The 24,378-nt window shown below is 41.7% G+C and overlaps 1 protein-coding gene and 1 long non-coding RNA gene across 4 annotated transcripts in view; one reads left to right on the top strand and one right to left on the bottom strand.

Annotated features, from left to right (window-relative positions):
* RNF170 (ring finger protein 170) overlaps nt 1-17,480 on the top strand; it is a 30,762-nt gene extending 13,282 nt beyond the window's left edge. For 2 of the 3 annotated variants that reach the window (XM_006141642.3, XM_014592769.2), the window contains exons 5-7: nt 3,305-3,378; nt 7,310-7,420; nt 11,280-14,472. In XM_006141642.3, the coding sequence (XP_006141704.1) occupies nt 3,305-3,378; nt 7,310-7,420; nt 11,280-11,549 (455 nt within the window). In that variant the 3' untranslated portion in view covers nt 11,550-14,472. Of the gene's footprint in view, nt 1-3,304; nt 3,379-7,309; nt 7,421-11,279; nt 14,473-17,206 lie in introns of those variants that run through there. The other variant, XM_014592772.2, reaches the window with a different exon arrangement.
* On the bottom strand, nt 527-24,355 carry LOC102496465 (uncharacterized). The gene is made up of 4 exons (XR_333492.3): nt 24,128-24,355; nt 23,671-23,754; nt 1,980-2,190; nt 527-1,467 (listed from the first exon to the last, which is right to left on the bottom strand). It is a non-coding gene; the product is annotated as an uncharacterized LOC102496465 (long non-coding RNA).
* Between the last annotated feature and the right edge of the window lie 23 nt (nt 24,356-24,378).

Raw genomic sequence — 24,378 nt, forward strand, 5'->3', positions numbered from 1 at the left:
CTTCAAGCCTGTGCTCAGTTCTGCTGTGCGTTCGTGGCTTGTGCAATGGTGTACTACTCCCTACTTGGATTTCCCGGTCACTACACCTGGCTTTTTTAAGCAGTATTTCTTTCTGTGATAGGGTGTTAATTGTTTCTAAATGTACTAAATTCTCGTATAAAGACTACTTTAGAAGGTAGCATATAGGGACCAGCAGTTGGCATAATGACTGTGTCACTGGACTCCCATGTAGTCGACTGCGGTTCAAGTCCTGGACCCAGTGGCTTAAACTTAAACCAGGCGCGTGTGTGTGCATGCCCAAGATCCCGAGAGGAGAAGGGATTGCGGTGTGGCCATCCCCCTTGTGTGTGTGTGTGTGTGTGTGTGTGTGTGTGTGATTTATCACTTTCTGTCTCTCTGTCTCTGTCTTTCTGGCAAGCGCACGTACCCTATAGCAAAAACCTCTCAAAAAAAAAATCTTAGATATAGTGTTACTATTTATGCTGTTGGGAGGACTTCAGTGGATTTCTATACCTTGTGCTCATTAATAATCCAATCCCATAATTGCTTCATCCATTAATTTCAACCTCTTCCTAAGGTTTTGCTAAGTAACTGATAAATTGTAAAGCATGTATTTCAGGTTCAGTCTTTTAATTCTCTGTTGTAAATGCTAAGAAACAGCAAAATAACCACAATCAGAAAGAACATCAGTTGGCCATCAGAGCAGGCAGATACCTTCCTCAGAAGCTGCTGGCAGGTAGCCCTAATCAATCTGAGCTTTCCTTCCGCGTCTGGATGCGGCCTCTGTCATCCTCTCGCAGCACTCTGGGCAGGGGCTAGGAGTCAGTGAGGTCTGGCAGGTGCCAACCCAGGCCTTTGTAATTACTGAATGGCCAGTCCTGCCGGTGGAAAGGTGGCTGCATTGTGTTCTTGGTTTTCCCTCTGGGTCTGAGGTAACAGGGTAGACGGCTTCTGATAGCCTGCTCTACTCATTAGCCACTTTCGTTTGGTGTCTGTAAGTTCAAAGCGTTTTTTTGTTTTTGTTTTTTTCAAGTTAGTTATTCAGCTTCTCAGTAAACCAAAATGTGTTTCTTTGAATAGTAGTTCTGGCATATTAATACCATGTGTGTCAGAAGTACTTCAGCTTGTTTCCTATGTCCAGGACCGCAGCTCTGCCCCCCGTCACGAGGTAACAGTAATAGCAGCAGCAGACAGCACCTCGTCTGCGTTTGTGACCCAGAGTAGCTGATGCAATTCTCCAGCAGTCTTGGGAGGCCTTTTTCCTAGAGGAACTTGACCCAAATGAAAGGTTTTGATTCATCTCTCTCACCGTTCTATTTAGGTAGATATCTCTTCTTATGGAGGGGGAAGTTGAGGAAGAGGAAAGTATGTGCATATGAGGACATGTCTAAGAACTGGAGCGTTTGATGTGCAGGACACGGTTTTCAGTGCAGGCTGGTGGCCAATATATAACGTGCCAAGCAAGGACTAGAAAAGACATGAGATTGTCAAACACACGGAGTTCTTGGGGACAAGGTAGTAGACAAATCTAAGTCATCATTACAGACAGCAATACTGATAACTGATGAACGAGTCCTGCTTTCACAGAGTTCCCATCCGAAAGAAACTGCTCAGAGTACCTAATGAATATTACCAAATTAGCACAGCACCCTGGGAAAGTAGAGCTATCAGAGACTGTTCAGCTTTTAAACTCCACTGTCAATTGGTGAGCAAGCTTCTCCTTGCCGTCCAGTCTCGACAGCTTTTGCTCAGCCCATCTGTTGTTCTCCAGCATCCCCCATGCTCTATTCATTTGTGCCTCTGGCTTTTGCTTCTGCTGCTCAGAAAACCTGAAGTGGCCTCCCCCTGTTTCCTGCCTATCTAAATCTTCCCTGTCCTACAAAGGTCCGCTCAGATCCTTGCTCCTCTACAAGAGTGATTTGTGATCTGCACTCCGTTTGTATTCAGGGTTAATATTACACAGCTCAAGATATAATTACCTTCTGATTAATTGACATACGTCACTTTGGTCTCCTCAATCGGGTTGCCATTGCTTGTCCTGAATTCTGTTTACTTATTTAATCTGGAGGAATAAGAATAAGCAACACACAGGCCTAAGCCAGGTTGCTGAGGCAAGGAATTCAGAGAGGATCCTGGAGCACTTAGTTCAGATTCACGGTGGGCCTCGTGTGGCTGAAGACTCAAGATGTCCTGAAAAGAAAGCAAATTGGCCCCTTAAACACCAGATCATTTTTTAAAAAAGAATTATTTTATTTAACTTTATTAAAATTTGACCAGAGAGGGACAGAAAGAGAAAGAGGGAAAGTGAGAAAGCAAGCGCCAGATCTGGGACTCTAACCTCAGTTGGCCAGGTGGCAGTCCAGTACCCTTAACCACCACGCCACCTGCTGGCCGCAGCATCAGATAGTATTTAAAAATATTCCTTCCTCTATTATTGGCTTGAAGTTTAGCACTTACACACTTAGCTGACCTCCCACTTTTTGAAGTCACACCAACTCTTCCTTTAGGCTGCGTTCCCTAACTTTGGCTATTTTACTGCTCGTGAATCCCTCCAAGTAGGAAAATTAGAGCTATCCACTACCAAACAGAGTCAGCTATCGCACTAGATTAGGAACTTTCTTAGGGCAGAGGGCACATAGCCTTTTTCTGCTTGGACTCCTCACACTGCTTACTTACCATGAGCCCACACTTCTCGTAACTCAGCTTTCTGAACTCTTAAAAAAAAAAAAAGTTGTGTTTCTGTAATACATATATATGAAATTTGGAACAGAAAATTCATGCTGTGATGGGTTGGTTGTCATATTTACAACAATATTTAATTTACCATTTTATATATGAAATGCAGTATTTTCTTGGAAGCCTCATAGTATCAAGGCAGTTAATGCATACTTCTTTGTGTTTAAAAAAAAGTCCGTCACATATCTATGTAGTAACAGTTTAAGTAAAAGTACTTTTTTAAAAAATAATTATTTATTTAATTTCATTTATTCATTGATTCATTAAAATTTGACCAAAGAGAGAGAGACACACACACAAAGAGAGAGAGAGAGAGAAAGTGAGAAAGCAAGCCACCAGGTCTGGGATTCAAACTATGGTCAACCATATGGGAGTGTCCAGCACCATAAACACCATGCCATCTGCTAGCCCCATAAAAATACTTTTTAATGGCTAAGAATTGTTACTAGATTTACTTGAATGAAGTAAAAAATATTTTAAATAAGGTGATGCTGTTAAGTACTTAAAATATTTGAAAGTTTCTCAGGATATATGGGCTTAAAAACCTCAGTACTTTTTTTCCCATCAGGTGCCTGCATTATTGCATACTGGCGATACGGTTCGTGGCTGGGGGCAATCAGTTGTCCCATCTGTAGACAAACGGTAATACTTTATATCCAGAAAGCATCATTTATGCTAGTTTATTGTGTCAATGTGTATAGTTCATGTATCTACATTTTGAATTTTCAATCTTTTTAATAGAACTTCATTTATCCCAAGATTCTGTGATGTTATTTGATTGTTTCTTTTTTTAAGATTTATTTATTTATTTATTATCATTATTTTTCCATTTGACCAGAAAGAGACAGAGTGAGACAGAGAGTGAGAAAACAAGCCACCAAGTCCAGGACTCAAACTGTGGTCAGCCATTGGAAGTTCAGCGCCTTTAACCACCACGCCACTTGCCAGCCCCAACTCTTTTAAAAAACCATCAAAACACCACATGAAAAAAGAGAATTCTATTTCAAATCCTACAGTTACAGTGAAAAACAACTGATAAATAAATCCCTCCCCAAATCCTAATAAGGTTTTGTCACAGTACCAGCGAAGGAGTAACTGAACCAGCTAATTGCGCTCAACCATATATTTATCTGCCCTTTCCTAGTGAGGGTTCAGATAGCTTTCAATGACCTATAAATCTTTTTTTAAATGTCTCATTTACTTTAGAGGCCTGGCCACATGCATTATCCAGAAAAGACTAGACCGTTACCGTTAACATAGAAGCCACCTCTGGAGGGAGGGAGGAAGAGCTTATAAACGTAAATCTGAAGACTGAAATATCTGCACAAATGAGACGTCCTAAAGTTTTTCAGTTTCTTTGACAAACTGGAGAACAAACTGTGGAACAATGTTGAAAAACCATAGTTCTTATTTTTAGTATAGCAGCATAGGACATTCTATCAGTTGTATTTGGTTTTTCCTAGTTTCCTTTAAACTTATTAAACTGTTAAAATAAAAATCTATATACCAGTCTGACAACAAGTTTTGAACGTATAGAAAAGATAGCGTTTTCCTAGGAAGTCTTCCCTCATGAAAATGAAGTCCTGAAAAGGACGAGAGTGTCCAAGTGGAGACATCAGCTGAATATATTAGGTTGCTTTTGTTCCTTCTTGAAACCCCATTGAAACTACAGTAAAGGGCATTTTGCAAATGCAGAAACCCACAAAAACCAAAAAATAAAATAAAATGATAGGAGAGAAGCCATTTTTTTCAAAAATGCTTGTGAAATATAACAGCCACATAGAAAAGCCCACAATACAAGGAAGTGCAGCTTGTGGAATTATCACAAAGCAACATCCGAGTAATCGCTACTCAGATTAAGGACTAGAAACTGGCGAACAGCCCAGAACTCCCAGGGCCCCTTCCGAATTTCCACCACCCCCATCCTCCCCTAGAGGTCACTGCTGTCTGACTTTCATGGTAAACAACTCCTTAATTTTGTAGTGTAGATAGCTTTATTACTCAGTTTGCATCTGTACGATTATTGTTTAGCTTTGTCTGATTTTTGGACTTTACATAAATAAAACCTTGAATACACATTGATTTACATACACACATAGGTATGTATGCACATGTGTACACATGTGCCTTTTAGCTTTTTCTTTATTTCTCTTTTAACTTGCCAGAGGGTGCCTGTGCTCGCCAGAAAGAGACAGAGAGAGCAAGGATGTGAGAAAGCACCCCCGTGGAGGATGGTCAGGCTGTATTCCCTTCTCCTCCATGTCTCCTTTTGGGATTTTGGGCACACACATGTGCCTGGCATGTTTTTCAAGCCACTGGGTCCAGGATTTGAACTGTGTGTAGTGGGCCATGTAGGCTCCAGCTGCTTTAACCACCCACCACCAGCTGGCCTAAGCCGTGATTTTGGCTGTCCACTTCCTTCATCCACTGCCTCCTTTTTTGGTACAGAAAAGGAGGTCCAGGTCTCTTGCTTCAACACTTCTAAATTCTGCAGTTTTTTTTTTTTTTTTTTTTTTTAGAATTATTTTATTTAGTTGTATTTATTATCATTATTTTTTAATTTGACCAGAGAGAGACAGAGAGAGAGCAAGGGAAAATGAGAAATCAAGCCTCCAGGCCCAGGACTCAAACTGTAGTCGCCATGTGGGAGTCCAGCACCTTAACCCCATGCTACCTGCCAGCCCCTCGCATTTGACTTTTTAATCGCATCATCAGGAGGAAATTGATCATTTTTCGTTTTGTATTGCCTCTGACTGATTTGATCTGTGACACAAGGCAGTCAACATTGAAATTTAGTTGCCAGTACCACCTCCTACCATTTTTGCCATCTACCAGCAACATCGAGATCAGTTAGTAGGTCTTGCATTAAAGAATTAGTTTCACCACCTTTCTCCCCTGCTTGGCTCCATTGGTGGCTTTCCACAGGGGGGATGGGTATATATATATATATATATACACACACACAAACCCTCCTTGGCACTGTCCACCGCCCCACTAAGGGGCTACAAGATAGAGATGAGGTTGCCTCAATACAATAGCTATTGGTTTCCTAACTGCAGAGTAATTCATCCAGGAGGCGAGACAGATGGTGGGTACCACCTCCACCTCCTGTCTGACTGGGCTCCTTTAGTAAATAGTCACAGAAATAATGATACACAGGCTGCCGTGTCTGACTGGAGCCCTCACCACTGCCTGCCCTGGATGCAAACACTAACAGAGCCATCCTACTCCATTGCACGGCCTAACACTCACCACAGTGCCATAGGATGGGCTGTCGAACAGGTCTGGCTTCCCTTCTGTTTTGGTACTGTGGTCACCCATAAGCAGAGCATGTCAATATTTTTGTTTTTGTATACCCAGCACTTAACATAGTTGCCCACGGTGACTGATGCTTTTGTAAAAAAAAAAAACTTTGCCAGAGAGCACATAGGCCTGCCAGAGACACACACACACAGAGAGAGAGAGAGAGAGAGAAAGAATACCCCCATGGGGAATGGTCATGCCATAATCCTTTCTCCACCACCTCTCCTCTTTTGGAGATTTTGGGCACACATGTACCCAAAATGTGTGTTTTTCGAATGGCCAGGTCCAAACCTATCCATCAGCTGTGTGGGATTCAGCTGCCTTAACCACCATGCCACCGGCTGGTTGAAAGAATGCATTTTTATTAACAGTTTGTGAAGGAAGTCATGGCTGTCCCTGCTGTCCTACCACCCACCGCCCTTAGTCACTCTTCGTTTGAATGTTCGAAAAACAGCTGAGCTGTGGGAAGCCCTGTCTTTCCAGCTGAACTGAGGAAGGATGAAAGTAACAGAGATTTAAACCGGAATCTGTCACTACCTCTTTCCGTTTTCATCTCATCGTATGACTCACCAGTGACTATTTCCTATATGATTCTGTATTTTTTCATATATTTGTTTTTCAAGGTACCCTTTCCTTGCGGTCCTGGGCTGCTCAGACCCTCCTTCCCACGCCACAGAGGAAGCAGGGTTAGGTGCACCGTGTTACAGAACATTACGAAGAACCACACTTAAAATTACAGCAGGGATTGGTGCTCGCGAGCTGGTCTCTGAAATAACTTTATGTAATTGCTGGTAGATATTTCAAATACCAGGGAGAATAGGGAATCATTATTTTAGCACAAAGAAAAAGAATATCCTAATTTTCCCCTCCCAGAATGACAGGCCTCATGTTTTCATGTCACTTAGTTCATGAATGCTATCTTGACATCTTGACATTCTTGTATTTTCAGATATCTGTTAGCTCAAAAGGAGGACTATTGAATGTGTTCCTGGTACAGACAAAACACACACACACACACACACACACACAATTAAAAAAAATTAAAACCAGTGTCTGGGTATGGTGTCCGTTTTATTTTATAGGAATGCAAGTTGTATTTGCATTGGATCTTATCATAAGGCAGTAATAACTTATTACCCACTTCATGTTGCTTCTACTAAAAGAAATGAGTGAAATATAAATTCGGAGGCTTTTCTCATTGTATTGAATAAAATACAGACTGAAAAGAAGAATGGTGCAGGAAGGCGTGACTGTTTTCTGTACTGTACAGGTGACGTTACTCCTGACGGTATTTGGTGAAGATGATCAGTCTCAGGATGTCGTGAGGTTGCATCAGGACATCAATGACTATAACCGAAGATTCTCAGGGCAGCCCAGATCTGTGAGTAGTGTTGTAGTGGGTGCAAAGTTAGAGGGAGCCATCAGATCTCTCTTTTGTAAAATGCAATTTACCAACAAGCAGTTTTTGACTATGAAAAACCTCTTTATGTTTTAGTCAAGTTTTTGCATTTACTGTTATAAATCACTGAGTTACAGCTTTTCTAAAGACTGTAGATTCCTTTCTTAAAAAACAAACCAACCGGGGACCAGCAGTTAGCGTAATGGCTATGTCGCTGGACTCCCCTGTAGTCAATTGCGGTTCGCATGCTGGACCCGGTGGCTTAAAACTCACGCCGGATGCATGTGCGTGCGTTCCCAAGATCCCGAGAGGAGAATGGAGGAGAAGGGATTGCGGCGTGGCCATCCCCCCTGGGGGTGATTTCTCGCTTTCTCTCTCTCTGTCTCTCTCTGTCTGTCTGGTGAGCGCATGCGCCCTATAGCAAAAACCTCTCCCTCCCCCCCCCAAAAAAAAACAAAAAATGTTATAAAAGTCTTTATGTATGAAAGAGAAATTAACAAACAAACAAAAAAAGCAGTAGGAAATAGTACAGGGAAATAGAAAATTGCTGATTCCTATGTGATTCCAAAACATAGTTTGTCTTATGAGAAAACTTTCTAACTAAAAACTTGTGGTTTTTTTGTTTGTTATTTTGTTTGTTTTTAAGAATTACTTATTTATTTGGTTATTATTATTTTTAAAATTTGATCAGAGAGAGAAAAAGGGAAAGTGAGAAAGCAAGCCACCAGGTCTGGGCCTAGAACTGCAGTCAGCCATGTGGGAGTCCAGCAACTTAACCATTACGCCACTTGCTGGCCCTAAAAACTTGTGGAGTTTTACAATTATGTTTTATTTTTATTTACCTTAGCCCCATTAGAAATTTCTCCTTAAATAACTCTAGGCTGTGGAGGTTTTTTAAATGTCAGCTAGTCAAAAGCATTATATATTTTAATTTTATTTTTTATTGATGAAGGGTATGTGTGCTCACCAGGGGGGACGGGAATGGCATGGGTCACACTTACAGTACTTTTTCTTCCATTTCTCCAGTCCATCAGGATTTGGGGCACACATGCACACATATCTGGTATGTTTTTCAAACCATCCAGGCTAAGATCCGAACTATGGTCAGCCATGTAGGATCCAGCTCCCTATGCACAGGGCTTAATTACTGCACTATAGAGCAAGGCCAAAAGCATTCTCGTTTTAAAAGCACATTAATTCTACAGTTGACCTATCTTCCCCCTCAAAAAGCATTTGATAAATTTAAAACTATCACATTCATTCTGGTTTTCTTGAAATATAACAAATGATTCTAGAAATGTGTGTATGATTGGATATATACTCAAACACTAGAATGTACTAAGGGCCCCAGTTTGTAGGTGTTTAAACAATAAGGACAACTTATTCTAATCACTCTTGCCCTCCATAATCATTGGGGAGTCTCTTCTGATATTTTTTGATCCAGCAATTTTTCACATATTCTCAGTGACATATATAACTGATTCTTTGAGAATGCAACGTGTTTCGAATTTAAGCCCTACCATTGAACTTAAGAAAAAAAAAATTAAGGGCCAGCATACCAATTAAGGGAGCTAAGTCCCACATGGCTGACCATAGTTCAATTCCTGGCTCTGATAGCTTGAAAAACATGCTAGTTGTGTATGCATTCATGGATATACCCAGAATCCCAACAGGATGGAGACAGGATTATGGTGTGACCACTCTCCATTGGGAAGGATTGCCATCTCTCTCTCTCTTTCTTTGTCAAGCAAATGCAGGTCCCTCTGGCATAAAAAAAAAAAAAAATAAGATTTTTATAAATATTTTTAAATGTGAAGCACACCATTGCTCAATTACTTTTTTGTAGGTGTTGAATACTTAATAAGTCAGAAAGCCTGGTATACGATTAAGTTACAATATAATAAAGACATCTAGCTCTTTGAAATTCTGCTTCTTTCATAGTTGGAGTAAGATTTTGCTCAATATATCAACATTTCTGAGTAAACCATTTCATATTTCTTGTCTACATAGATTTTGTACAAATGATAAATTAGATATGAACAAAATAGCTCTGGTAAAGGACAGTAAGGCATTCAGATTTACTGGCTGGTCATTGAATATTTAAAGTAATGCACCATAAACTTTGTGAAAGCTGCATAGCTGTTTTTGCTTTAAATACTGGTTTCTTCCATAGAAAATTCACATTGGTAGTGATTCTAAAAGGTTCACTTTTTATCTTTTGTGTCTAGTTTTCTAAAAGGAGCTAGTTATAAGATTTTCTTTATCTGGAAGAGTTTTTAAACTGTTTTCTCTTCACTTTCTCAGTTCTTCGCCTTGTTGTCTGCATTTACTTCTCAACTTGTCATTTGTAAAATAAAATACATACCCAGAGTTAGGTTTATAACTTTTAGACAGATTGTTATAAATAGCTGAACTGTGTGCACAGGAATGACCAGAGGAAATAATGGAAAGAATGAGGGTAACTGCTGTTCTTAGACTGTCAAAGCCTTCCAAGTTTGTATCTCTAATGGACAAAAGTTACGTAATATCTGTCAATTTATAAAGACCTTTCATATTACAATATCTTATAGTTCTTTCTTTCTTTTTTAAATTGTCAGAGGGCACTTGCATTCACCAGAGAGAAACAGACAGATGGGGGGTATGGTGTGAGTAGGGACACACCCCCTTTCCTCCCCTTCTCCAAACTGTTGGGATTTGGGGCATGCACATACATGCACCTGGTGTGATTTTCAAGTTACTGGGGTCAGGATTTGAACATGAGTCAGCCATGTGAGAACTGGTTCCCTTAACTGCTAGGCTACTTGGATGGCCCAATTTAGATTATTTTGTTTTTTGAGAGGTTTTTGCCTGAGGGTGCATGCACTCCCTGGAGAGAGACAGACAGACACAGTGAGAGGGAAAATGAGAAATCATCCCCCGGGGAGATGGCCATACTGCAATCTATTCTCCTCCATTTTCCTCCCAGGATCTTGGGCACACATGCACACATGCCCTGCATGATTTTCAAGCTACTGGGTCCAGGACTTAAACTGTGGCCAGCAATATAACCACCACACCATCTGCTGGTCCCCCAGTATTAATTCCTTATAAGTCTTATGGCACATAAATAATAAGTTGAGTTATCACTAATAGGTTAAACCACAGTCCCCCAGATCATGCAGCTAAGAAGTGAATGACTGAATGGAAACCCAATTTGACTTAAAGCTGAGACTTGAGCTCAAGCCTCAGACTCCAGTGCTATATAGTATATTCTTGGTTTGGTTTGTTGTGTCTCAAATTAGAGATGAGTTGAGGTTCATATTACTATATCCCATATTTTAAATTTGTTGACAAGTTAGTTGCTTTTCAGTTATCTGCAGTAAGATGTACTTTATAAGACCCTAGTTATCAGGACCAGCAGTTAGCATAATGGCTATGTCGCTGGACTCCCACGTAGTCGACCGCGGTTCGAGTCCCGGACCCGGTGGCTTAAACTCACGCCGGGTGCGTGTGCGTGCATGCCCAAGATCCCGAGAGGAGAATGGAGGAGAAGGGATTGCGGCGTGGTCATCCCCCCTGGGGGGTGATTTCTCGCTTTCTGTCTCTATGTCTCTCTCTGTCTGTCTGGGGAGCGCACGCACCCTATAGCAAAAACCTCTCCAAAAAAAGAAAAAACAAAAAAAGACCCTAGTTATCAAGGAACAATTTTTAAACAAAATGCATAATTAGAAAACAGTGTTCAACCAATACGTGAATGTCCTTGATTCACCTTAATTGAGTTTGCGTGTTATTTTTAAAATATGTTATTTTAAAACCTCACACCCTAGATGCTAAATCATAACATGTGTTTTTCCCCTACCAGATTATGGAAAGGATTATGGACCTACCCACCTTACTGAGGCATGCATTCAGAGAAATGTTTTCAGTTGGGGGCCTTTTCTGGATGTTCCGCATTAGAATAATACTTTGTTTAATGGGAGCTTTTTTCTATCTCATATCACCTTTAGATTTTGTACCTGAGGCCTTGTTTGGAATTCTAGGCTTTCTAGATGATTTCTTTGTCATCTTTCTGTTGCTTATCTACATCTCCATTATGTACCGAGAAGTGATAACCCAAAGGCTAACCAGATGAAAAAAATGAGTTTACTGGACTGTCTGAGCTAATGTATAAAGTCAAATGAAAGGACCATGGCAGTATGAAGCATCTGAACATTATAAACTCAAAACCGCTGTATGACATTCGATGATCATTTGACAAATGCCTAGCAATATATAACTGGAATTTTTACATGTTGCAGGTTCTAATGTTAAGGTTAGAATTATAATAACCTACAGTTTTATCTTGATTCTGTGCAATCTATAAAGTCTCTGGAAAAATATGGAGTTATATAAAAAGGGATGCTTTTATATCTTTTTCTTTTCCCCAAAATTACTTAAATTGGGTGTGTAGTAAGATACCATCAAGTGTACAGTTTACCCAATTTATGCTCAGTGGGTACATATATGATAATACAGAGCTATGAAACTCATCTAAATCCTTTTGTTACAATAAAATCTCGTGCAGTGTTGGGGAAAAGTCAGTGTTTCTTGTAGTACTAGCTTAGTTTTGTACATTTGGAGCAGTTTCACTTTTCCATTCTGGTAGAATTTTTGTTAATACTGAAAGTAAAAGAAGAAACTTGAAGTTTATCATTTGATTTCATATTCCAGTTTACAAAACTTTTTTTTTCTATTTTTTGTCTAAAAATGGTCTTGTCACAGTACTCCTGCCTCAGCCACCTGAGCTGCTAGGATTACAGGAGCATGCCATGCTCTCAGTTGTTAGGTTGGGTTGGGAATTGAACCCGGGCCTCCCGTGTGCTCCCAGCTTGTGAAGCACAGTGTTTTAGCAGCACGCACTATCACAGCTGAGCTGCAGAACACTTTTTAATCGATAGAAGAATTTACAAGTTGAAAACATTATCTCCAGTCAGCACATTTGATGTTCACAATTATGACATTTAAACAAGAGTTTGGTCCTTTCATAGGACCAGATATAAAAGTAATCGTAAAGGGAGATGTTTTTAGGGATCTGGTGATTCTGCAAACTCATAGTAGTTTGAAGCTGAGGAAAGAGGATCTTCATATCTATGAGCATCCAAGCCCTTAAGATACAAGAACACTATTTAAGTGGGACAAGAGAAACTACTAGTTAGCTCTGGGAACAGAATGGACAAATTGTGGTTAGTTTTCTGTTTGGATGGCAGCAAATAGCCCCGATTCATCATTCCATGAAGAATGGGCAGACGTGTCTGGGTGCTGGATAAGAACATTATCTCGTTTTTTTCTGACAGCTATGACACAAGTGTCTAATGCCCTTTTCTGCAGTTTTCTGTTTGAGATGAATCGATAGCACAGGTCTGACTAGGTCCTCAGTCACTTTAGCCAGCACTACTCATTCATGAATTTAGGCTGGCGGGGTGCACCCTGAAGACAGGAGTCCGAGTTAGCTTTGTCATCTGCCGTCATTACACTGTTGGGTCGTCAGAAAAGGAATGACACATTTTTACATAGAAAAAATAATGTCATGACTTTTTCAACGACCCAATAATATTATTCACTAATTTATTATTGAGCCCCATTACATGCATATCGGTATCAGCATTGTCATCTGCCATCACTAGGAATACTATCTATCAACTTATTATCGAGCAGGGTTATATTAGGGAGACACGGAGAAAATCTGACACATTCTCCCACGTTAATAAGATTAGCCATTGACTAATAAGATTCTGAATAAAATGTCAGTCGTGGTTTCTGATACAGAGCTACCGCAGAACTTGCATGTCAGAGAGAGCAATACTGTTTAAACTAGGCATCGTGTAATTACAGCCATTTCCCACATACTTTTCATTTTGTCCTTAGGAGAACTAGGGGAGGAAAGCAGGGCATCACCTTCCTTTTCACTGATGAACTCCCTATGCTAGTGAAAGGTTTTTCGCTTTTTAATTTTCCCCTGAAATCACCCAACAGTAAATGATTAAATTGGTGTTGAAGTCTTAGTAGGACTCCTGCGTGAGATGCTTCATTAGACTTAACTTCATGCTGAAGAGGAGAAGCTGGGATCCTTGGGAAGTCTTTCATAAGACATTATTCTTGCATGGGAGTAAGAGCGCTTTGGTCTCCTAGTCTAGAAAGATGACCCAGCAGGACTCGATGATTCCTAAATCTACACTTGCAAAACAAATGTCTCATAGGGTGGCATCCGTCACAGATATATTTCAGCTGCGGTCACCACCTCAAAAGCTCCTAAGCAGTTTGTCACACCACCATGTACCAGACTGGAAATGCATTTCCTACCCCTGAGAAGTTTGGTGTGGGTCTCTAGCGATGTCATTTTATTGAAAAGATTTTATTTTCTGTGCATGTGTTCTGCTCCAAGTGTCACATTTCTTGTTACAATAATTGTATTGTAATATCTAGGATTACTACTAAGCCTTTCCTGGTAGAAGTGTATTGTACCACATTTCGTAATATACGGAAACACTATATGAAATGAAGTCTAACGACACTGAAAAGGGAACATGCAGACATCTCAGAATTTCAGACTTGCTCGTTGTCCTCTTGGCTGATCGCTGATCATAAACACAGAAGGAACCGAGAGTGTTTAAAGCAAGTAGAGTCAATCAGTGTTCTAAACATCATAGTAATACGTCCATGATGCAGAGTTAGGTCATAGAAATCAAAGCAACAATTTGAATTCTTAAAAAAATATATATTGTAATCGTCATGGAAACAGATGGTCCAACCCCAGGAGCAGAAAATAACTTGGACAGCTCTGTGGGGAACAAGACGGAGGAGCAGTTGTTCTAACTGCCCACTAGAATGGTGGTTTCAGCTACGACAGTTCTCGGGATTGAGAGAACAAGGGAAGAAAGGGGCTGTGTGGACCCCTTGTTGCTGTGCAGACACCTACCTCACAGAGTTGTTGGAGAGGACTGGCGGTGCGGCTCACACTTTGTCATTTAAGAACCTGTCAAGTATTTTATTCTTTGGAATAAAAGCAGCATATCTAAGATTTTTAAAAAGGTGTTATTTTCCTGTTTCTTTGATATTGTTTGCTTTAAAACCCAAAACTCCTGAATGAGCACTGTAATGGTTGCAGCGGTTTTCTTAATTCTTAATCCTTAATCAACAACTCTTATCTAATTTGCTAATTGGTTCTCCTTAGATATTTTGAAATTCCAAAAGTAGAAAATAATTAAGTCTGGTTTAGTGAAGGGAAATTAATCTGGGTAATGTATATTAATTCTGGACCATAAGAGTGAAGGGATGAAATTTATTTATTTATTTTAAAACCAGAGTATATGCATCAGAGAGAGAGAGAAAGCACCCCCAGCAGGGCCTGGTCACCCCACAATCCTTTTTCCTCGAGTCTCCATCCTGTCATGGATCCTGGGCATGCATGCCTGGCTTGTTTTTAGGCCAACGGTGCTGGAATTTGAACCCTTAGTCAGCCACGTGGGATCTGGCTTCCTTTGTGCAGCACAGAATTGCTGCGCTGTGGCCCTGGCCCAAGAGGAGTATTTAAAGACTAGACTTACACAGACTCCCCTCCCCATGCCTTCTGACAGTGTATTTGATAACTGGAGTTTACCTTCCTGGATCTGTGCCCAACTGTTTGCATCTGCAGCCTCCCCTCAGCCCCCTACTCTCTGAAACACTAAATTACTCCAGGTCCTTCAGTTCTGCTAGTCAACACTCTGTAAACCAAGGCCTGGATTGGAGTAGGAAGAGGTACTCAAGGAATTTAGGCTCTAAGACTCACGGTCTCGCAGGACTAAACCAGTAGGCTTTATGGGCTGCTCACAGGAAGTGATGCTCTCATAAAGATCATTGATTTGTTGTTACTCTGTCAGAACCAGACCATTTTCATGGCGTTAACACTCAAGCACTGAGTCGTTGACAACAAGCCAACGTGAGGTATCAGTCACTGTCATCCTCACCCACATGCATCCTCTGCCATGTCCCGTGTCCCAGTGTCCCAGAGAAGTGAGTGCTCTGCTAGAAAACACTGGGCATTTTTGGACAGTCCTTGCTAGCACTGAGCACGTTCTCTTTTGAGACCAGTCACAGTGAGCTCTGGCCCTTTCGAGGGAAGGCAGTATGTGCTGTATGAGAGGGTTAAGGGCTAAAGATCTTTTAAAGTATTTAATATCTAAGAGTTTATATTTCTATTAGTTTAAAAACACAATTTAAAAAACTGAAAATACCCAATACTCAGATAAAAACAGTAACTTTTCTAATACATCTTAGAGAAAATCTAGAATTTGTATCTACGTGAAAATTGCCCAGATTTTTTTTTTTTTGGAGAGATTTTTGCTATAGGACATGTGACCCCCAGCAGGGCCTGGTCACCCCACAATCCTTTTTCCTCGAGTCTCCATCCTGTCATGGATCCTGGGCATGCATGCCTGGCTTGTTTTTAGGCCAACGGTGCTGGAATTTGAACCCTTAGTCAGCCACGTGGGATCTGGCTTCCTTTGTGCAGCACAGAATTGCTGCGCTGTGGCCCTGGCCCAAGAGGAGTATTTAAAGACTAGACTTACACAGACTCCCCTCCCCATGCCTTCTGACAGTGTATTTGATAACTGGAGTTTACCTTCCTGGATCTGTGCCCAACTGTTTGCATCTGCAGCCTCCCCTCAGCCCCCTACTCTCTGAAACACTAAATTACTCCAGGTCCTTCAGTTCTGCTAGTCAACACTCTGTAAACCAAGGCCTGGATTGGAGTAGGAAGAGGTACTCAAGGAATTTAGGCTCTAAGACTCACGGTCTCGCAGGACTAAACCAGTAGGCTTTATGGGCTGCTCACAGGAAGTGATGCTCTCATAAAGATCATTGATTTGTTGTTACTCTGTCAGAACCAGACCATTTTCATGGCGTTAACACTCAAGCACTGAGTCGTTGACAACAAGCCAACGTGAGGTATCAGTCACTGTCATCCTCACCCACATGCATCCTCTGCCATGTCCCGTGTCCCAGTGTCCCAGAGAAGTGAGTGCTCTGCTAGAAAACACTGGGCGTGTTTGGACAGTCCTTGCTAGCACTGAGCACGTTCTCCTTTGAGACCAGTCACAGTGAGCTCTGGCCCTTTCGAGGGAAGGCAGTATGTGCTGTATGAGAGGGTTAAGGGCTAAAGATCTTTTAAAGTATTTAATATCTAAGAGTTTATATTTCTATTAGTTTAAAAACACAATTTAAAAAACTGAAAATACCCAATACTCAGATAAAAACAGTAACTTTTCTAATACATCTTAGAGAAAATCTAGAATTTGTATCTACGTGAAAATTGCCCAGATTTTTTTTTTTTTGGAGAGATTTTTGCTATAGGACATGTGTGCTCCCTGGAGAGACAGACAGACAGAAAATGAGAAATCACCCCCAAGAGGGATGGCCACACTGCAATTCCTTCTCCATTTTCCTCTTAGGATTTTGGGCATGCACACACACATGCCCAGAGTGAGTTAAAGCTGCTGGGTCTGGGACTCAAACCATGGTAAACTCCGTAGGAGTCCAGTGACGTAACCATTACACCATCTACGTCCACCAGATCTATGTCTCTGATAATAGCCCTAGTTTATTACGGAGAGCCCCATCTTAATGACCTTAATACTTCCCAAAGGTACCACCTCTGAATACCATCACATTGGGGATTCAACTTCAACAAATTTGGTGGCTAGAATATTAGAGCTTTAAAGGACCTTGGCAGTAGACTAATTTTTATGGTGTCTTCTTTGTGAAAATCAGGTGAAAGCTATGGGTTGCTCACCAGAGAAATACATAAGGACAAATATGTATAATTCTGCATCTTCAAAGGATTCAAAGACCTTACCATCCATGGATTCCGAATTAAGAATTCTTCATTTAGTTCCACAGCCTTATTCTACAGATGAAGAAAAAGCGATCCAGAGAGCCCGAATGCACGAGTATTTTTAAATAGACAAAAAGCAAGCATAGTTGGTATCTTAGCTCAGGCTGCTGCACCAAAAATACCCCAGACTGGGTGACTTAAGTCTAAGAGCACAGTGCCAATGTGGTTTGGTTCTGGCAAGGGCTCGCTTCTCACTATATCCTCACGTGGCCAAGAGGGAGACATCAACTCACTCCTGTCTCTGGTAAGAGCCCTAATCTATTACAGAGAGCCCCATCTTCACGACCTTATCACTTCCCAAAGGCACCACCTCTGAATACCAGCACATTGGGGATTCAACTTCAACGAATTTGGTGGGCAAACATGCAGTCCATAGTGGTTGCGTAGAACAACCAGTTGGCTTATTTTTCTTGAGATAAAGCTTATCTGTCTGTGGCAAAACTTAGTTTTTTAATGTCAAGAGTTAAATTTTCTGTGGAAGGACGGTGGGAGAGGGAAGAGTGGGGGGAAGGAAATTAGGGAGAAAAACAGAGAGGCGAGACATTTGTGGGACACAGAAATGGTTTATCACCTATTAATGATACCATGTATATTATCCCCAACTGGACTGGTCTGAAGTGTATTTCACATTGGGTAAATTCACTTTACAAACTAAGTGGTTGAATGTATAAAATAAAACAAAAAATAAAAAATGGAAACTTCCCCAAAATTACCTTAAAAATAAAAAGAGCTAAATTTTCTTTTTTCCTTAAAATGTATTCTATTAATAAATAAATCAGATCTTGGCTTAAGATTTTAAACAGCCAACTTCTAATTAGTGTTCTTTAGTTCTCTTTCTCTTAAATGGCCAAGATGGAAAGCTAAAGCATATGTTAATTTTTGATATCATCGAAAGGGTCAAATGAGATAAAAAAGCATGTAAACATCTTTGTTCTTTAAACATCTTCAACATATTATTTCGTCAAGTATAATACCAAAATTTTATAAACCATGAGGGTCAGGTGATGAGTTATAAAACTAACAAGCTAGCCATTACCCCCTTTATTGTCTTTCTCCCCAAAAAGTAACCTCTTGAGTTTAGCTTTTTTTAACTCAGTATTTTTTTTACTTTACAAAAAGAATTATATAGTATATTTTCTTTTTTAAAGAATTACTTTTTTATTTAGTTTTATTCATCTTTTTTTTTTTTTTAATTTGACCAGGGAGAAAGAGACAGAGAGAAAGAGAAGTGAGAAAGCAAGCCACCAGGCCTAGGACTCGAACTGTGGTTGGCCATGTGGGAATCCAATGCCCCAACCACCATGCCATCTGCTGGCCCCCATAGCATATGTTTTTTTGCATCTGACTTCTTCAACACTATGTGTGAAAAAAAATCATCGTTTGCCGTGGCTTCTTTATCTTGATTGCTGTGCAGTACTGCATTGGAGACTACACCACAATTCATTCATCTATTACTGGACATTTGGGTTTTTCCATCAACTTGTTATGCAGGCTGACCCTGTGGCCTGATGGTTAAGGGAGCTATATCCACATGGTCCACTGTGTTTCAAATCTCAGTCCTGGAGGCTTGATAAACATGCACGTGTGTGTGTGTGTGTGTGTCCCAAATCATGACAGGATGGAGAAATGGAGGAGAAGGGATTGTGGCATGACTTCACCCCATCGTGGGTACTCTCTCCCTTCTGCTGGTGAATGAATACATCCTCTAACAAATAAATAAATAAATAAACAAATACATAAACAATATATATATATATATATATATTAAAGTACAAATGCTTCCCTGCAGTATCCTTTGAAAAGAACAGTTATTCTAGCCTTAGCAAATATGGAGAAGAAATGGGCAAAATAGAAAGAAACGATAAGGGGTATGTTAATTCTGATGATGTGAAAATTATTTTTTTATTAAACAAATAAATTCATAGATCACATAATGAAAATTTAATGGTGGTGTTTTACAAAGAAAAAATCAACCTTCAGTTTTACAAATACATTTTAACTCTATGCTATTCACATAGCAATAAATGTACCATTCTGAAGTAAAGAAATACTAAGATTATATTCAGCAGGTCCTAAAAATGGGCATTTTGTTTTTAAGACAGGGGAAGCCACAAGACATATCAAGAACAAAGAAGGAAATGCAGCCACCCAGCTGACTGGCTTCCCTCTGGACTGTCCGATGAGTGCAAGCATCATTGCCAGGGAGCTCCACACTGGCTAGTGACCCTCACTTCCCCTAGCAGCTGCATTCCCATCTTCATCCTTTCTCTTCTGACCTTCTCTAGTCCTACAGCTTGTCAAGAGATCACGCTCCTCACTCCAAGTCCTGGGTTTTGTGGGGGGAGTATGGAGTTCTTAAGGCCATGTACATCTCAGTAGACAGTACCACTGTCCATCCATAAACTCAGGCCATAAACCTAAGTTCAAGTCACCCTGATGCCTGGGCTCCTCTCTTCCTCCTTGTAATCATCTATCAGCCACGATGGCTTGTCTTCCACCCAAATACACTGTACCTCGACTGGGTATTTTTTTTTTTTTTTTTTTTTTTTTTCTTTTATTTTTTTTTTTTTTTTTTTTTTTTGCCATAGGGTGCGTGTGCTCATCGGAGAGAGAGAGAAAGTGAGACATCACCTCTTAGAGAGGATGGCCACACCACAGTCCCTTCTTCTCCATTCTCTTCTCAGGACTTTGCACACATGTGCCCATGTGTGATTTTCATGCCACCAGGCCCAGGGTTCAAACTGCAGTTGGCATATGGAAGTCCAGCACCTTAATCACCACACTACCTGCTGACCCCAGAATGACCTTTTAAGAATGTTTATTAGATCACACGTCTCCCTTAAAATGGTATGGTGGCTTCCCACTGCACTTAAAATCCGAGCCAACATCCCTACCTGCTCCTTCAACCTCATTTTACACCCTTTCCTGTGCTCATGGGGCCACAGCCTCCATCCAGTTCCTGGAAAATACAGAACTCTCCCTACCCGTGCTGTCACCCAGGCAGTCAGAGCTATGGTGCACACACTCCCTGTGCCTGGCATGCTCCCTCTGGCCTCCCCACCTTTATCCTTACATTTTTTTAATTAGGTTTTACCCCACCCTTTGGTTCTCTCTCTTTTTTTTTATAAACATTCCCTCCTCACACAGCATGACTGACTACCCAAGCTAAATTAAATTAGAAAGAGACCCCCCCCTCCCCAATCACTCTCAGGCACCTGCGTTCAGGCACCTGAGCTCCATGCTACTCTGCTTAAATTGCTACTGTCCGTCTTCTCCTCAGTAGAGTAAGCTCTGTGAAGGCGAGAGTCTGTGTTAGTCTCGCACAGCAGTATATTCCCAGACATAGCGAGTGCTCCATCTACCAAGAGAAATAAATAAAGGAAAGAACAGGAAGGGGGAGGAGGCAAGGGAAGATCACTCTTACTCCTTCACGGCCAGCCCAGGCTTCAGCTCCCCTCACTTACTGACCCACAATACCACAGGAGCCTTCTAGCCTGCCTACCCCCACTTCTCTCCGAGTAGTCCTCACAGTAGCCTCCAAGGGCCTACATGATCTTATCCCCTAGTAACCCCATCTCCTCTTTGTTCCCCCAGATCACATGTTCCAGCCACATGGACCTACTTGCTCTCTTTAAAGAGACCCAGAACACAAAGCCTGAGGAGCTCTGCCCTAGTCCCTTCTGACTGTAAGGTTCTTCCCCCAGAGAGCCTCAGAGCAAACCCTCCTTAACTCTGAGTCTTTTCTCAATTGCTCAACAGCTTCTCCCTGTTAGGCCTGCCCTATCTACTGTATTTAATACTGCAACCCCCTCAGGCCAGCAGGGGGCATGGTGGTTAAGGCACTGGATTCCCACATGGTCAACCACAGTTCAAGTCCCAGATCAGGCAGTTTGGAAATCATGCTGGGCGCATATGGTATATGCCCCAAATCCTGAGAGACAAGTGGAGAAGGGTTTGCAGTGTGGCCATCCCCCCAAGGAGTGATTTCTCACTTTCTTTCTGACTCTGTCTCTCTATGGCAAATGTATGCAGCCTATGGCAAAAACCTATTAAAAAAAAAAAAAAAGCAACCCCTTCACTCCAATATAGCACCTTGTACCTTAAAACATATTATGTGTTCACATGTTTTGTTTGCCTCCTCTGGCTCCCACTAGAATATTCACTCCAGTAAGTAGTATGTATGTTAAGGCACTAGTGCCCACATGACCAAATGCATGATTTGAGTCCCAGAGCTACTGGTGGCTTGAAAAACCACTCAGGGAATGTGAGAGTGCATGTTCAAAATCCTGAGGGAGTGGAGAAGGAATTGTGGTGTGGCCATGCCCTCTGGGGAGAGTGACTTCTCACCTTTCCTCTTTCTCTCTCTGGTGAGCACACATGCTCTATAGCTAAAGAAAGACAGAAAGGAAGAAAGAAAAAGAAAGGAAAGAAGGAGAAAGAAAGAAAAAAGCTAAAAAAAAGAAAAAGAATAAAAGAATATTTACTCCATAAGAGTAAACATCTTTGTCTTGTTCACTTGTCTAGCCCAAGCCCCTAGAATGGTACACAGTACACAGATTTTCAGTAAATACTTGTTGAATCAATTGAATAAAGAATTTTTTTGAAATCTAAGTTAAAATATGCTTTTTCAGTTCATAACCTATTAACACATGCTGATATTTATTCCATAGTGAACCACAGAGAAATGACCACCTATCTCATTACCCCTGGAAATACTAATAAACTATATTATTTTGGTATAGAGAGATGATTCTCAAACTATTTCATATGCATGTTTCTGGGTCCACTTGATCAAACAACATTTTCTGAACACTCAATTCATGCCGGACACTGCATGTTGCTAGAGTTGTAAGGATAAGTCAAACAATCCCTGGGCTGACCTGGCAGCACACTGTATAGGGAGTTGGATCCCACAAGACCGACTGAGGTCTGAATCCCAGCTCTACTGGCTTGAAAAACATGCCAGGCACATGTGCATGCATGCCTCAAATCCTGATGGGTTAGGGAAATGAAGGGAAAAGGACGGTGGCAGGATCACATCCCATTCGGGGGTACTTGCTCCCTCTCTGTCTCTGGCAAGAACACGTGACTTCTAGCAATAAATCCCTGTCCTTAACAGCATCCCTGGTTTGATGAGGGAGACAGACACAAATAGACACTAGAAAATGGTTCAAAATTGTTTACAGAAATAAGTGCATGATTTCACTGGAACAAGAGAGGTGCCTTAGGTGAGAAGACTAAATTAAAGAAAGGGAAGGAAAGCTTACCAGAGAAGGTACTATGCGGGCTACATCTTAAGGGTGCACAGATCGGGGATGGGCATTTCAGGCCAAGGAAAATAGCCTATTTAAGTCACAAAAGAGCCTGTCCTCTACTCCATAAAGCTGGAACAGAGTTGAAGGACAAGTGGAGGGAGATGGTATTCTTAAAGGGCCAGCTGATGTTCTTACAGCTCACCATAAGTCGTCTGGATGCTGTTCAATACAGGGGGTGGCCTCAAGAATACAAGCAGGAAGTGACAGTGAGATTTTGTGTGGACAGACTGGAGAGAGGCCAAACCGGAGACAAAGACAGTTAAGTGGCTGTTCCCATAAGACTCTGATCAAAAGCAGTGAGGAGGGACCAGCAGATGGCATAACGGTTATGCTGCTAGACTCCCATGTAGTTGACTGAGGTTCAAGTCCCAGACCCGGTGACTTAAAACTCATGCTGTGCACATGTGTGTAGTGCCCAAAATCCTGAGAGGAGAATGGAAAAGGGACTGTGGCATAGTCATCCCCCAGGGGGTGATTTCTTGCTTTCTGTCTCTGTCTCTCTCTGGGGAGTGAACAGCCCAATGGCAAAAAATCTCTCTTAAAAAAAAAAAGAAGAAAGAAAAACAGTGAGGAGAGATGGAAAGAAAAGGATTTATGAGGATTTATTTATTTATTTTGTAAAACTACCTGGTCATCAGAGGATTTAAAGGTGAGAAACCCAAGGTGACTCCAAGATTTCTGTTAGGCAACTGTCAAATAGGTAATTCACAGAAGATAATATGGAAGGCAGAGCTGAGTTGTATAGGAAATAGAAGACTTAGGAAATCATGGCATTTGACCTGAGTTCAAGGAGCAGGGTGTTTAGAGCAGAACAGGGCAGAGGATGGGGCCCTGGGGAAACACCAACATTTAAAGAGACAGAAAAAGTAAAGGCCATAGGATTACTCAGTACTCCGCCCCCTACGTTTCCAGGCTCAGATCATAGAGAGGGGCAGAGACTGAAGAGGTAAAAACCTCTCTGCTGTGAAAACTGCTGCAGCAGCTCGCGATTCCCAGCAGCGAACAGCCTTCAAAGGTACTTCTACCTCCGCAGCCGAAAAGAGACGTCTGTGCGTCTTCTTTCACTGCTAAAAATCTATCACCCGGGCGCTCACAGAACCGTGCGATACCTGCAGAGACAGGTATGGGACAAACGTCAGCGATCTGCGAAAGGAGTCCGCAAAGTTCTCCAAATCCTGTACCATCTCTGGCCGCTCTTGCAAGGAAATCAATGTAATGAGATGACCTCAGTTTTACAGCCGATCTCCCTTAGGCTACTCAGATCCAACAGGCCGCCCCAGGCAAGCCTAGACATTAGCTCTCGGAAACCAATCCCACCGCGGGACCCAATCCCACTGAAGGACCGGACCCTAGAACGTCAAAACGACTGCCCTCACCTCACTCCCACCGCCAGAACCCGGAGCCCCGCCCACTTCCGCAACGCCCAACCCACCGCAGGATTCGCCCAGTCTCAGCCAATGGCCCGCTTCCAGGAAACGTTACCTCTGACCTCGGGGCTAATCAGAGACAGGGGGAGGAACTCCTCGCGAGAGGTGAGATTGAAGCTGCCTCCGCCATCTTGGAGATGGGAGACGGGCGATGGCTGTGGTCCTTCTGCTAATGCAAACAACAAAACGGGCCCATTAGTCACCCCCGAATGAGGCTATCGTCACTGTAACTGTTGACCAAAGCTACGGAAGAAGAGAGGGTGCCAAAGCCGAGCCCTGCGACACTGACAGCAGCTTCGCCTGCCT

Source organism: Tupaia chinensis, unplaced genomic scaffold (genome assembly GCF_000334495.1).
Source record: "Tupaia chinensis unplaced genomic scaffold, TupChi_1.0 Scaffold000061_1, whole genome shotgun sequence".
NCBI lineage: Eukaryota > Metazoa > Chordata > Mammalia > Scandentia > Tupaiidae > Tupaia > Tupaia belangeri.